At 46.7% G+C, this 14,186-nt stretch overlaps 1 protein-coding gene across 4 annotated transcripts in view; it reads right to left on the bottom strand.

Annotated features, from left to right (window-relative positions):
* PDE8B (phosphodiesterase 8B) overlaps window positions 1-14,186 on the bottom strand; it is a 257,110-nt gene that overhangs the window by 83,067 nt on the left and 159,857 nt on the right. For all 4 annotated transcript variants that reach the window (XM_055536616.1, XM_055536617.1, XM_055536614.1 and 1 more), the window contains exons 4-6: window positions 11,256-11,315; window positions 8,711-8,768; window positions 3,698-3,786 (exon numbers count right to left, since the gene is read on the bottom strand). In XM_055536616.1, the coding sequence (XP_055392591.1) occupies window positions 3,698-3,786; window positions 8,711-8,768; window positions 11,256-11,315 (207 nt within the window). The remainder of the gene's footprint in view (window positions 1-3,697; window positions 3,787-8,710; window positions 8,769-11,255; window positions 11,316-14,186) is intronic.

The raw sequence follows: 14,186 nt of genomic DNA, 5'->3' as shown, positions 1-14,186 counted from the left end.
GAAGAGGATGACAGAGGACGAGATGGTTGGGTGGCATCGCCGAGTCAATGGACATGGGTTTGAGCAAACTCTGGGAGATGGTGAAGGACAGGGAAACCTGGCGTGCTGGTCACAAAGAGTCTGACATGACGGAGCGACTGAACAACAACAGGCAGAAAGTCTACAGGGAACACAGTGCTATGATGGTGTGCAGAGTGCGTCTGACTTAACACAGGGTGCCCGGCTTCTGCTCCAGCACTGGCGCCTACGTATCAGGCCCTCGCGACCGTGCCAAGAGTCTCTCTGGCTCTCAGTGTTCCCTCTGTCAGTTGTGCTGGGGTGGTTGGGTTACACGAACTCTTGTGTTCCTAACAAAGGGACTCTAGAATCTACTCCAACAAAACATGCACAGCCCTCTGAGACACACACACCAAGGCTGTAGAACCAGGGTGGGATGGATTGTGCAAGGTGGTGGCGTGAAGGGCGAAGGTTCTGGACACAAACTCACATCCCAGCAGGAGTGTGCAAGTGGCAGGGAGGGAGTCATGGACATGCCACTAGCCAGAAGCGCTCCTGGGCAGCGATGCAGCACAAGCTGCTTACTTTAAGCCATCACAGCTTGGTTTCCACTCCTGTAACACGACTGTCATGCAGAGCCCACGTGAGGATAAAGTGCTCTATAAACATCGGTTGGTAACGAGAGGTGTAGTGTTCCACAGAATACCGAGGTTTGTGCATCAGGAATTGATTCTTTCTAAAATGGAGGACTGCTACTGTTTTAAGACTTGGAGTAAAATAAACTGATCCAGGTGTAAGCCTCAGATAATGGGTATCAGATTGCCTAATGACGAAACAATAGCTCATCCTTCAATAGTGTAAAGTCACAGCCCCTAGGGGTGGACATGACTGAAGCGATTTAGCATGCACATCAGCTTAAACTCCCAGTAAATACCCAAATCCTACTGATATTTTGGTTAACATAGTTCTTTTCACGATAAGGAAGCACAAGAACATAAGTGATAAATGGTCATCAGTTCTCCCCTGTCTCCCTAGCCATTTCCTCTCTCATGAATTCTTCTGTTCAATAAAGCGATCCACCACATGTACACAGAAGTATGATTCTGTCCTATCTTTAAAAGTTATTCTCATATAACGGAATTTCTAGATTAGGTATCTTATGTTTGATTACATGATCTTTTTTCTTGGTTAAGTAAATATGGTCACCATCCACGAAGACTGGACAGAAGTGTCTGCCTCCAACATCCAGTATTATCCACACAGTACAGCGTGTCCTTGCTGAATGTTAGTAATGTCACATATTTAGCTGCAGCTGGGGGTGGAATTGCAGGGAAAAGTATTATATAATTAGACTATAATTATTCTGGCATTGTATAACACAGAGCCTCATTTCCCCTATCAACAGCAAGTCACAGAGTTGCCTGACAGCCCCTGGGGTGCAGGTAGATGGTTTAGATGTCCTGAAGTACCCTAAGGAGCTGGAGAGACCATGGAGGGTCACTGTCTCTCCCATCCACTAGGCCTAGGGAAAATCAAACCACACACCCCACCGCTGCTTCTCCAAAAAACAAGAAGGGCGCTGAAGATAGTTGAGGTACAATCAGCCAAACAGCATCAGAAGGACCTGACCACTTAGTACTTCCTCCTCTGTCTTTTCCTGCAGAGAACTTGCCTCCCTTCCCCCCTGCAGGGGCTGCTCCCAAGTGCTTGTGACTGGGAAGGGAGGCTTCCTATCAGCCAAGCTGAAGCTGGTGCAGAAGATGGGGGGGTCAGGGTTCTGAGTAAACCCACCTTCCTGGGACTGCAGCTGCTGGGCCAGGTCCGCTCACCAGCGTGACGCAGATTCCAAGCCATTTCACTACGACTTTACAATGAGCCCAACTCTGCAAACCACCTCCAGCCACTGACGGGTGAGAAGTTATGGGACTTGCACAGTGCTAGGTGCTTAGAACCTTGCCGAGTTCTGAATCTGTGAGTCCTTGAGAAGTTCTCAGTCCCCTGGCTCTGAGCAGATTTCATCAGCACGATAACCTAAAGCCCTTTCCTTTTTATCTCCAGTGCTGCCTGCGGATGTTTATTTCAAATCCCCACTCCCCCTTGACGAGGTACCTTCTGCCCTCTGACCTGTGCCATCAAACTTCATGCTGCCTAGGAAAACTCAGGCAGTCATTTAAAATAAAATGAGGGAATTATTGATCAAAGCAGTAAGGCGTCTGCAGTTCACTTTTGTGGTAGATCATACACTGTTGAAGAATTAAACCAAAATGAAATATCTCTTTTCCTAATCCTATTTATTGTGAAAACATCTAAAATAAAAGTACAAAGTCTTTTTCACTATCCATAAAAACAAAAGAGACCCCCAGGAATAAAAGCAATTAAAGTACAATTAAAACTCATAAATTGCTGTAGTAAAGGCAATGTGGTTTCCCTAAGAAATTCTATGAAGTTCCCTGAAGCTAATAAATATATGGATACAAAGAAACCAGGGGATTTATTTTCCTTACCAAAGAACCCCCAACTGGTTTGAGATTCTCAATCGTTTAAGACTGCAAAAGGGAGTGTTCACCCCACACTTTTTAGAGCTGTCTAGCCACCAAACAGTCGACTTCCCTGAGCAGGGTGAACCACAGCAGAGCCTGTCTCTGTGGGTTCATGCCCATCCATTTTTCTTTCAAGGGACAGAGGATGGCCCAGAAAAGTTAAGTTTAGAAAGGGTTTTGTTCTCTTTGAAAGCAAATTCAGTAGTCAAGTTAAGAAATAGAGCCATTTCAAAGATATGCTGTCTTACTTATTTTTTGCTGAGTCTGAAAGCCTGGCAGGCTACAGTCCATATGGTTGCACAGTGTCGGACATGACTGAAGCAACTTAGCACACACGCACACACTGAAAGCCAGGTTGACCCCTCAATCTGCTGGAGAAAGGAGCCAGGGCCCTTCTAGCATCCTGTAGCTTGCAGCCCCTTGAGATTGGCCTCCCAGGGGCTGCAAGCTGCCCTGAGCCTCTTCTTTCCCCTGCTCTCTCTGCTCACAGGGACAGGTTGAAGAAATCAGGGTCCTGAGAGTGTGCCAGAACAGAGCCTGAGCAAAAGCAGGCATGGGCTAGAACTCAGCTGTTTCAAGAAGCCCCAGAAGCAGAGTATCCTACCATCCAGACACCAAGAGGATCCATTTATCTCAGAAGTGAGCACCACAGAGAAGATAAGAGCACCAGACATGCACACAGAGACTTCAAAACGCTCTCCAAGATACCTCATGCATACTGAGGTCACAAGCAGGTCTCAGGCAACTGCTATCACAAATAGGTAACAATTACCATAGTTAGCGTAATAAAGATACCCCTGGGTCTGCCCCCATCTATACCAATCCAAGTAGGAATTTATAAATGTTGCAAGTACTAAGTACTAATGCTCAAAGGCTATTCTTAATCTCCATATAATTGTACAGAAGTTAAACAGTACTTTTCCTAGGGTATAATTTTAAAACTGCTGTAAATAGGGGAAAATACTGTCAAAAGAAGAAATGCTTCTAATTTATTTCATTATACCAAAGGGCTCCCAGTTTAGACTCTCTCTTTTAGCAGCTACCACCACTTGCTCAGTAGCTTCAGAATCTCTGGGGTTCTGCTGTGACCCTCAGCCTGAGGACAGACAAGCTTGGCTACAGAACGGTTAACCTCGTATTCATCCTATTTCACTACATACCTTAATTTGAACTGTGAGAGAACTTCCCCATGTTCTATTTGAATCAGTTCATTGTAACAAGCGATTATGCTGCTGTTCTCCATAAATCTCTGGGGGAAAAAAGCAAAGATAATACATAAGACAAATATAATTACTTCTTAAACAATTAAAAAAGGCTTGTTTCTCCAACCTCAGGTAACTTTGTTACATAAGACAACTAGTAAGTAAGATGAGATGAAATAAAACAGCTGTCAGGGTGTTTGAAATGCCTGTTAAAATGTATACGAAACAAGAAAGCAGATAATACTGTACAGTTAACTATAACAAAGATGGGGAAAAGTTCATTATGAACATTCACAGGAAAATAAACACGCAAGGGTTGGAACACCTCCCCAGCCTTGCTAATTACTGAAGCATCTGGGCTGCTGCTGCACCAAGGGAAGTCTTCTGAAACCTGAGCCTGGACGCCTTCACCGTGTGTGCACTGAGTGATGTCTCCTGGACTGGAGGGAAGGTCTTTGCTTCTTTCCTCATTGGAGTGCCTCACACTGCTCCCTCTCCTGTGTCTGTCTCCTTCACACACATGTGTGCGCGCACACACACACACACTTCCACATGTGTAGCGTGGACGGCACCTCCCTGGGGATCACCGGCAAAGCCCCCCCGACTCTCCCTGTGCTCCTGGTGCCACTATCCCAGGAAGAAGCTGGGAAGGGCTAAGAACAGAAGGGGAACCGTGAAGACACACGGAGGGAAATACTTTCTATTTGCAAAACAAAGTCAAACATGGTGAAGTTTTGGTTGAGCTTCTGGTCAGCTGGAGATTACGTGTCAGTCTGTATCCGAGCTCTGAGAAGTGTCAGATGATGCTTCATAAAGCACAAAAAATGATCATAATAAAATAAGTTCTTGAAAAGGATGAGATAAACAGTTATATTTCTTTTTAATAACATTAAAGTGTATAAAGTGTAGAAAAATCTCCAAATCACTGATAATATCATAAGGCTAGAGATATCATTAATTTTGGTTTATTTACCTTAGACTTTTATTATATCTCTGTATATATGTATAAGCATACATATTATATGTATATGCTTATACATATAAAATATAAAATGATGTTATATTTTCACTTTTATAGCCAAGTAGTAATTTTTTATGATTCTTATTTTCCGTATAGGTCTCCTAAGAACTTTCAGTGTGGTAAAGGTCAGCCTTCCAGTGGGTGACAGTTTCTAAACACTGGAGTGCTTTGTTTGCACGTAAGTGACACTCAGTGAGTGTTTTATAGACTAAAGGCAATAGGAAAATCTTTGGGGAATTTTAAGACTATAGTTCAGTTAGTCAGTCAGTTCAGTCACTCAGTCATGTCCGACTCTTTGCGACCCCATGAATCGCAGCACGCCAGGCCTCCCTGTCCATCACCAACTCCTGGAGTTCACCCAGACTCACGTCCATCGAGTCAGTGATGCCATCCAGCCATCTCATCCTCTGTCGTCCCCTTCTCCTCCTGCCCCCAATCCCTCCCAGCATCAGAGTCTTTTCCAATAAGTCAACTCTTTGCATGAGGTGCCCAAAGTACTGGAGTTTCAGCTTTAGCATCATTCCTTCCAAAGAAATCCCAGGGCTGATCTCCTTCAGAATGGACTGGTTAGATCTCCTTGCAGTCCAAGGGACTCTCAAGAGTCTTCTCCAACACCACAGTTCAAAAGCATCAATTCTTCGGCACTCAGCCTTCTTCACAGTCCAACTCTCACTAGTTAATGCAAAAATCTGAAATAAACTGAGTGAACCAAGAACAGTGCTCCTCAAACTTCAACATGCTAAGAATAACATGGATGTTGGGTTAAAATGCAGATTCCCGGGCCCTGCTTCCAGAAATGTAGGCGTGTGTCTTTAGCACAGTATTTCTCCACACGCTCAGGTGACACCAGCAGGCACTGTACGTTCCCAGGACAGGAGGAGGAGAAGCAGAGTCTTCACTGATTTTGCACACTCACTTGACCTCAGCAGCCTTTTGTCATGGACGCCTTGTAAGAGCTTTGGCCACTAGCATTCCTTGAAACAGTTTGGGAAGTATGACTTTGGTGGACCAGGCAAGGAGTTGGCAGTTAAACACCGTAGATTTGCATCTTGACTTGTTTTGAGTATGAGCTCTGCAAGCTAGTCATTTTGAGTCTGTTTCCTCTTCCACAAAAATAGAGAAAATACCAAACCTCTCATCTGTAGATGAGGATCAGGTCAATCACCTAGAATGGGGTCTGACAAATAGTAAGTCTTAGTTCCCCACTTCTTCCTCTATAAGACACCTCTGCAGGGAGGAACTGTCTGATCACTGCATCCTTGACATGCCAAGCACAGTGCCTCACACAGAGTCCATGCTCCCTGAACACCTGCTGAATGAACTCGTAATGATGTCCCTTGGAACGATTCCACTTGGAATGATGTCATGTCAACGTCATTCCAAGTAGAAAAAGTGGTACACAAAGGTTGATACAAAAACCAGCTGCAATGGCCCTCTGCTGAGATGCTCTTTCTAAAAGGCTCGGAGTAGACCAAGCGCCATGCAGCGGGCCACTCGCTCACACAGAGCTACCGAGGCTTTGAGCAGAGCTGCTGTGGGGTACTTGATGGCACGGCGTGTTCCCGGGTCCCCATTCAAGACCCGTCGACTGAAGCACTGGCCAACTAGCTAGTAACACAGAGCTGAGTTTCAGCAGATGATTTAGCATAAGCCAAATAACTCAGAGGTGGGAAACAACGTCACGGAAGGCAAGAAGAATAGCTGGCATATTTGGAAGGGTGTTTGGGTAGAAAGTTGCCAGAGACAGGATTTTGCCCAAAAAAGGAGACCGGCCACCTGGGGAGCAGCCTCAGCTGATTCTGTGCCATGGTAACTCAGGATGGAAAACCTGGCAGGTGTGGTGTGCTTCTCTGGGAAAGAGCCCCAACTACTTGGGGGCACCCTGACCTGGCTGGCAAATGGCCTTGATCAGGCCCAGGACTAAAGAATACCAGGTGGCCTCTGACGGCTACTGTTTTTCATGCTTTCACCAAGGGCTTCATTCCCCATGGCTGCCTGCAGAAAGTAGTACTGTATCTAGATGGAGAAGTGAAACCTTCCAGAGCAACACAGACAGGTTACAAAAAGAATAAAAAGGAACAATTGTATCATCTCTCCTAAATTTACTCAGTAGCATTTGCACCCAAAGCGGACAGGTGTTTCTCCTGAGCTTTTCTCTGAGTAGACAGGCAATCTCAGCCCTCCAGACAAGACGCACCACTCCAAACACCATCAGTCTCCACACTGATGGTGTGGAACATCACAGTTGGTTGGAAGCGGGATCAGTGAACCTAAAGCTGAATTCCAAAGGGACACCCAACAGCACACATGGCAATAGGGGCTCATCGCTGCACCCATGGTGTGTCGTGCCTTCCCCAACCCGCTCCCGGGTAATGGAGAGGACCTCCACGCTCATATTCTGAGACGCCCTGCCTCAGACGTGAAGGGCAGAGATGGGCTGGGGTGCAGAGGTGGTCAACATTCCACAAATTTATGAACACCAGTCATTTATCAGAAAATGAGTAAGTAAAGACGTTCCCACAACATGACTTCTTAGATGATTTTCCTCGTGCAACTAACTCTCCATTGGGAAGCTCTGAAGCACCATCTCATTAAGATGGAGCGGCACACGAGAAGAGCATCCAGAAGCGAGTGCCAGCCTTTGAAGCTGTGATGACGGACAGGAGGCAGGTGTCAGGGGTGAGACATGGGGCTGACCAGAACTGCTCGACCCTGTCACGTGTGAACCGTGGCACCCCCTTCGATGTTTTACATAACACTGTTACTCCCCCACAGAAGCACACTGAAGCCCAAAAGAATGGCATCCCACGGGCAATTTCTGCTTCTCTGGGATTGACAACGAAAGAGGGCGTCTCTTTCTGAACCTAGGAGAGTGAAATACCCATTGCTTAAAGCACCCAAAGGACTTCTCATAATTCACAAGGCTCGGGCGGTCTCCTATTTTTGCAGGAAAAGGATACATCATTCAGATTACCCCGATCACGGGATTCCGAGACACCAGGTAAACCTAGTTATCTAGTTTGGTGGTAAGTCTCCTTAATCAACCTTAATCTTCTAGTTGAGCATCAGTGTTATTCATGTTGTTGTCACAGAATTTTTCTTTGCTGTTGTTTTTGGTTTAAAGCAGCAGCTCATAAGCTGCCTAAGTCAGCTGTGGATCTCTATTTTTTTTTCCAAAGGGTAATCTTTTATTTTCTAATAGAAGAAATAGATGCTTGTTATTTAAAAAAAAATCAAGTTGTGTATAAAGTGAGGTCATCCACAATTTCTCTGTAAGGATCTGTAATACCTTAATCTTGTGAAATATATTCCCTTTAAGCAGCCATATTTTGATGCTCTTTCTCCACCCCTTTTTCCTCTCTCTCAAACTGATTCCATCATGTGGCTTTCCATTTGCACGCACAAGGCCTCACCTCCAATCAAACCTTCAGACTGCCCCTCCCCTGAGCTACTGGTAAGCCTTTGGAGCTCATTCAGTTTCCTTGAGTAAGCAGTCTTCATCTTAAAATTGAATATCAGGGTTACTCATGGAGCCATCACTCAGAATTCTTCTTTGCTGACAAGTATGGTTTCAACTAGGAGTTTCTCAGATGCTGTTGGAATCAGGGGCCTGTGTCTGGGGTGTAAGCTCTGGCTGGGCCCTGAAGACCATGGAACTCTGTGCGCCGATCTAGGGACTACTGATAATCACATACACATATGCTAACTAGTTTAAGAGGGATTACTTTGGAACTATGGAATTTTGACCTGATATAGTAAGACGGATTTTTAGCTATTATATATCTGTTGCTATGATAAATGAAGTTATGAGAGAAAAAGGGAAAAAGCCTGGCCAGCAGACGCTTGTCACCCCCCACGAGAACAGCTTTCCCTCCCAGTTCTGGGGCCGAATGTCTGCGACAAGACGCACAGCCACACCTGTGGGAGGTGCCAGGTCGTCCTTTACGTACCCTGTTGAAGCCCGCGTGCAGAAGGGGGAGCACAGAGGCCTCTTCATAGTTGCCGGATCTGCCACAGAGCAGAAAACGTGATCACTCAACAGATACAATCAGGGCTCCTCACACTGAAATGCTGAGACAGCGAGGAGGAAGCAGGGAGCTGGCTCCAAGAGTGGCTTCCTGGCCAGCACACGCCTGCAGCGGGCACCTGTCTTACAGGAAGCCAGACTCCCACATTCGCCTCTGGATGCAAAAAGAGCAGAGACAGTAGAGGGAACTCCAGCAGTGTGGGTGAGAACGGTAGCACATGTACGCACGAGAGGCTCCCTCAGAGTTGGCGCAAGTGTACAGGAGCAGCGCGTCGAGGGACGACATATGTGCAACGCTCGCCCCGCAGAGCACTGTGCCCTTTGACACCCGCAGACATTCTGGAAGCACGACGCCCACCCCTAGACCTAGCTGGGTCCAACTCTCAGGAGGACAACTGGCATCAGAGGCCGCAGTGCCCCAGAGCCGACAGGAGAGGAGAGCCATCAGGAGAGCCAAGTTAGAGGGAAGGAGACAAAACTCACTGGCTCTCATTTCACGGGGCGGCTTCGTGAGCTGAGCTTGCCTCCAGGTCTCAGAGATGCAGTTTAAGTACAAGGTGGGGATGGGGTCAGCTGATCGTGAAGTCGTGCTGAAGCTCTGCTGCCATTTGTATAAGAGATGGTGTCCCCAAGACAGCCCGCAAGCGACATGGAGCACGTACCGTAGAAATGGGGACGAAAAACGGGACACTAGGGATTGGCTGGAGAAGTAGACAACTCTGCCTGCCCAGAAATCCCAGGGCATATCTGCCTCGTCACCTGTGGCTGAATCCCACCTGACAGGGAAGAGCTCTTCTCCCCGCCTCTTCAGGAAGTCAAGGTTCTACCCTCTCTGGTCAATAAATAAGTAGGGGCACAAAACGGGCTCCAAAGGTATGAATCATGTCCTACTTCATAAGCCGGGTGGCACAAGCAGCATTAATTTTATTACTCTGCGTGCCGAGTCACCTCAGTCGTGTACGACTCTTTGTGACCCCATGGACTATAAGCTGCCAGGCTCCTCTGTCCATGGGATATCCCAGCCAAGAATACTGTAGTCGGTTGCCATTTCCTCCTCCAGGGGAATCTTCCTGACCCAGGGATTGAACCTGCATTTCTTATGTCTCCTGCATTGGCAGGCGAGTTCTTTACCACTACCCGCCACCTGGGAAGCATTATTAACTTCCTCTATAAATGAAATATTTTCAAAAAATAGGGAAAAAAGTGAAAACTCATAACGAGACACAACAAACCACCACTTGTCAAGGACAAGCACACATTTTTGCTATGTGAGCAGGAAAAAAACGAATGTTTTGTTTTTGGGCCCATGGAATCAGCCAGGCTTGGGCAGATGCTGTGTGGTCTGGTACCCATGTCAAGGCTCTAAGACCCTGTTAGGAGTTCTCAGTCCCCAGAAGATAAAATATAAGCAAGGAGGCTGAAGAAGGCTAGTCCCTTCGCTCTTTCCCTCGAGATCCTGTCATCACAAGATGCTGAGGCCAGTGGGACAGTTTCTTTACGTTCCTTGCCTCAGACCCTGTGGTAGGTGTCAAAGTGAAGAGACACAGCTCCTAACAAGACACTCAAGGAGTCGCAGGTCAGGAGGAGTCTTTGGATAGGGCACGACTTGGAAGCCAGGATTTCTTACTGTCCCAATATGGCCTCGGAGTGGATATTTTAAATCTCCCCCTGGGTAGGGCCCGTCTGAGGGAGACTGACACTCTGAGCTGCTGGCCTGTTAGCTCCTCCAGGGCAGAATCTGTGCCAACTCTCAGAACGGGGCCAAGTCTAGTCAGTCCCGGGCTCAGATTAAGGTCTTATGCTCTCCAGAGCTAGTGATGGCCATTAAGTGGCTACAACACGTTTTGGTACTGGCAAAGAGTCTCGTCAAGCCGGCTGTACACGCAGCTTTTCTCCTTCCCGGCCTCTCATTCTAAGCGCGGGCCATGTCCTACACACAGCACAGGGGTTTCTCATCCCACAGTCTCCAACCTACAGCTCAAGCCCTTTTTCCCTTCCAGCACTGGCATTCATCCTTTCGTCCTGCTTCTAGCCACATAACAGTCCTAACAGAGACTGCATATTCCTTTTCTGGCAGTGGCTTTGGTGCCAGTTCTCATGGTATAATTTATTTTTTCTTAAGTGAAAAAACAAGCATTTCCCTATCTCTTTTCTTCAAAGAAAAAAGGTAACCTGGAACAACGTTCTGTTCAGACCTCCTCCTCCTGAGATTTTCCACTCATTTCTGGCATACAGTGAGTAACCATTCTTTTCCTGAGGTGCTAACAGAAATTAGAGAGGATAAAGAGAAAGGCCTACATATTTCTAGAAACTTGCAAGACAAGGAAAATCCCAAGTGAGATCGAAGGTTGCTGGTGTCAGGCCAAAGACCTCCCCACTGGCTTCGCTAGCTCCGAGAACGTGTTATGTCAGAGAAGGTTTCAGGAGGAACAGCAGTGCTCCCAGCGGGGGGCTGGGGGTGAGCTTACGCTTGTGAGACCACGGCGAGGATCACTGCGTGCTCCGAGGGGTTCGTAGCCCGGATTGACCTGAAACGAGAAAGCGCCACGTCAGACCAGGCGATGCGGCCTCGTTCTGATGACTGACTGACTGTGGGACTTCTTCACAGGGAAAACGGAAGAAAATCAAACGTCCCTGTAAAGAAGGAGTCTGAAAACACGTGGAAGACAACAAAGGAAGATGCTTTTATGGATCAGGACAATCTTTGTTTTACTAAAAAAAAAAAAAAAAAAAAAACCCAAAAAACAAACAAAAAAAACACCCCACACACACATCTAAAAGAAATTCCCGGGCAATTCTCCAGTAGGTCAGATCTGCCAATGTTCCACTTCAAAAACTGGCAAATTCCACTTAAATTCCATGTTTTCTGATTGAAATTCCACTCTGCAAGAAAACTGGCAGTCCAACAATTCTCTAGTTATCAGTTTGTACTTGGGGAGCTAATTAAGTTGGACCTGTTTTTCTTTTAAAATAATAGATAGTTCAGAAAGTTGATCTTAAAAGAAGGCAGCTGGATACACAGGTGCAGGTGAAGGTCTTTTAAAGACTGTACAAAGGACCACTCCAATTTTTTGGTTGTACTGTTATTTTTGTTCAAATACTTTAAACAGCTGAGTCATCTACTAGGGCTGAGAAACGATCAATGCATTAACGGTCACTATAATGATGTCTGTCGTACCATGACCACCTGTCTGTCATTTAACGGAGAAGGCAATGGCACCCCACTCCAGTACTCTTGCCTGGAAAATCCCATGGACGGAGGAGCCTGGTAGGCTGCAGTCCATGGGGTCGCACAGAGTCGGACACGACTGAAGTGACCTAGTAGTAGTAGTAACAGTAGTAGGAATTTAACAGGGTTAAAATACAGAAGAATTCTGAAGTCCAAGAATCTTCCTGGAAACTGTGCTATGCTACAGTTTAGATTCTGGTTTAGACCCCTGGTCAGGGGTCATGAGTCAATGAATTCTTAAGAAAGGGCCACATATTGGAACCTTCATACAAATAAGCATGTCTGTTTCGATCCATCTCCATGGTCTGGCCTCTCCGTATTTCGAGATCCCTCACAAGGGAACCATCCACTCTGAGAAGTGAAAGCTCAAGGCCGCTCCTGAGGAATCTGTGAAGCAGCTTATATTCGTTTCTTTCCAGCTCCTGGCATTTCTGCTCCTCTCCATTTTAATGCGTGTGCACCAGTGCGCCCCCAGGGACAGCCAGCTCATACTGCTTCACCCTCGGGACTAACTGTCCTCACCTTCCTCTAAAAATGTACCTTCCCATGGTCTGTTCCTTGAGACCTCACTCCATGTGAGGAGAAGGCTCAAGACGATGGCCAGCTGCTGTCTTTCTGGGAAGTACAGGTCTCCTTGTGGATAAACGGTATTTGAATGAGCTCCTTTGAAGAGAGGCCTGAACTCACTGTGGACAGGAGATTACTTCCTGTGCATGCATGCTATGCTGCTTCAGTCGTGTCTGACTTTGCGACCACGTGGACTGTAGCCCGCCAGGCTCCTCTGTCCATGGAATTCTCCTAGCAAGAATACTGGAGTGGGTTGCCATGTCCTCCTCCAGGGGATCTTCTCGACCCAGGGATCAAAACCACATCTCTTCCGTCTCCTGCACTGGCAGGCAGGTTCTTTACCACGAGCGCCACCTGGGAAGCCCCTGTCCCTACCACGGACTGGTCACTGTCTCCTACTTAGGAGCCTTCTACTGAATTCTCAGCAGAAATACCAGGAGCACCTAATGAAAACAATGGACAGCATCTCAGAGGTGCGCGCTCATCTCCAGGGAGCTGCTGCGCACGCCTCACTTTCCTTCAGCCTCTTCCACCCCCTCAAGGTGTCTGGGTGTCTGTTGGGCTGCATTCTAAGGGGTGGGGCTTAGGCAAGAGGAAACATGTTATAACTAGCTGGAGCTCACGCTCACTCAGCTTCTTTTGAGACTGGTTTCTGTGTTTTGGATCCCTTCCTGCCACTGATCTCTTCTCTCTCATTCCTCCAAAGAAGGAACATGTGTGGCCAAAGGGACCTGGACCTCTTTCTGCTTGAGAGGACTAAGGGGCGTCCGGGGACCGGTGAGGCTGAGGTCCAAAGAAGCACGCTAAGGTCCAGTCCAGCTCAAAAGCCAGGGGTCCTTTTGCCATCGGCCAGGGACCGCCGATGACAATGAATAATGCACATCTGCTGGGAACGCGTCTCCTCTCATTTTAGGGAGGACGTGCTCACAATCCAGCATTCAGGAATCTCTCCATCAACATGACCAGTAACTGGAAACGCACCAGCAGAGACGTAACCTGGCTTTCGAACTGCACAGATGCTTCAGTGTTTTTCTGTGCAGCTAAGACAAAAAGTTCCCTCAACAGGAAACAAAACCACCTTCCTGTATATTCAAGGAAGATTATAAAGTTTATCTACTAAATTGTGTCTTTGCCTGAATTAAAAGAATTCTTCCTATTCATTTCTTCTTTTTATAGCTGAAGCCTGTCTTATATCATTCTATATATGTATAAAGGATTGTGCTATTTCTACTAAAAAAATCATGTAAGTGGAGATCAAGAAAATGCAGATATATTTAGCTATAAGAGACTCAATTCTAGCCTGACAATCATTTTACACATACAACATACATATATATCCACACATGTACATATCTATTTCTTATTACTTCCCTGGTGGCTTCCCTGGTGACTCAGACAGTAGAGAGTCTGCCTGCAATGTAAGAAACCCGAGTTTGATCCATGAATCGGGAAGATTCCCTGCAGAAGAGAATGGCAACCCACTCCAGTATTCTTGCCTGGAGAATTCCATGGACTGAGGAGCCTGCCAAGCTAAAGTCCATGGGGTCACAAAGAGCTGGACATGGCTGAACAACTCTTTCTTCCCTTAATACTAAAAATACGA

The sequence above is a fragment of the Bubalus kerabau genome, chromosome 10 (genome assembly GCF_029407905.1).
Source record: "Bubalus kerabau isolate K-KA32 ecotype Philippines breed swamp buffalo chromosome 10, PCC_UOA_SB_1v2, whole genome shotgun sequence".
In the NCBI taxonomy this organism is placed as follows: domain Eukaryota; kingdom Metazoa; phylum Chordata; class Mammalia; order Artiodactyla; family Bovidae; genus Bubalus; species Bubalus kerabau.
Note: the sequence above shows the minus strand (reverse complement) of the source record. Positions and strands in the feature narration are given on the sequence as shown.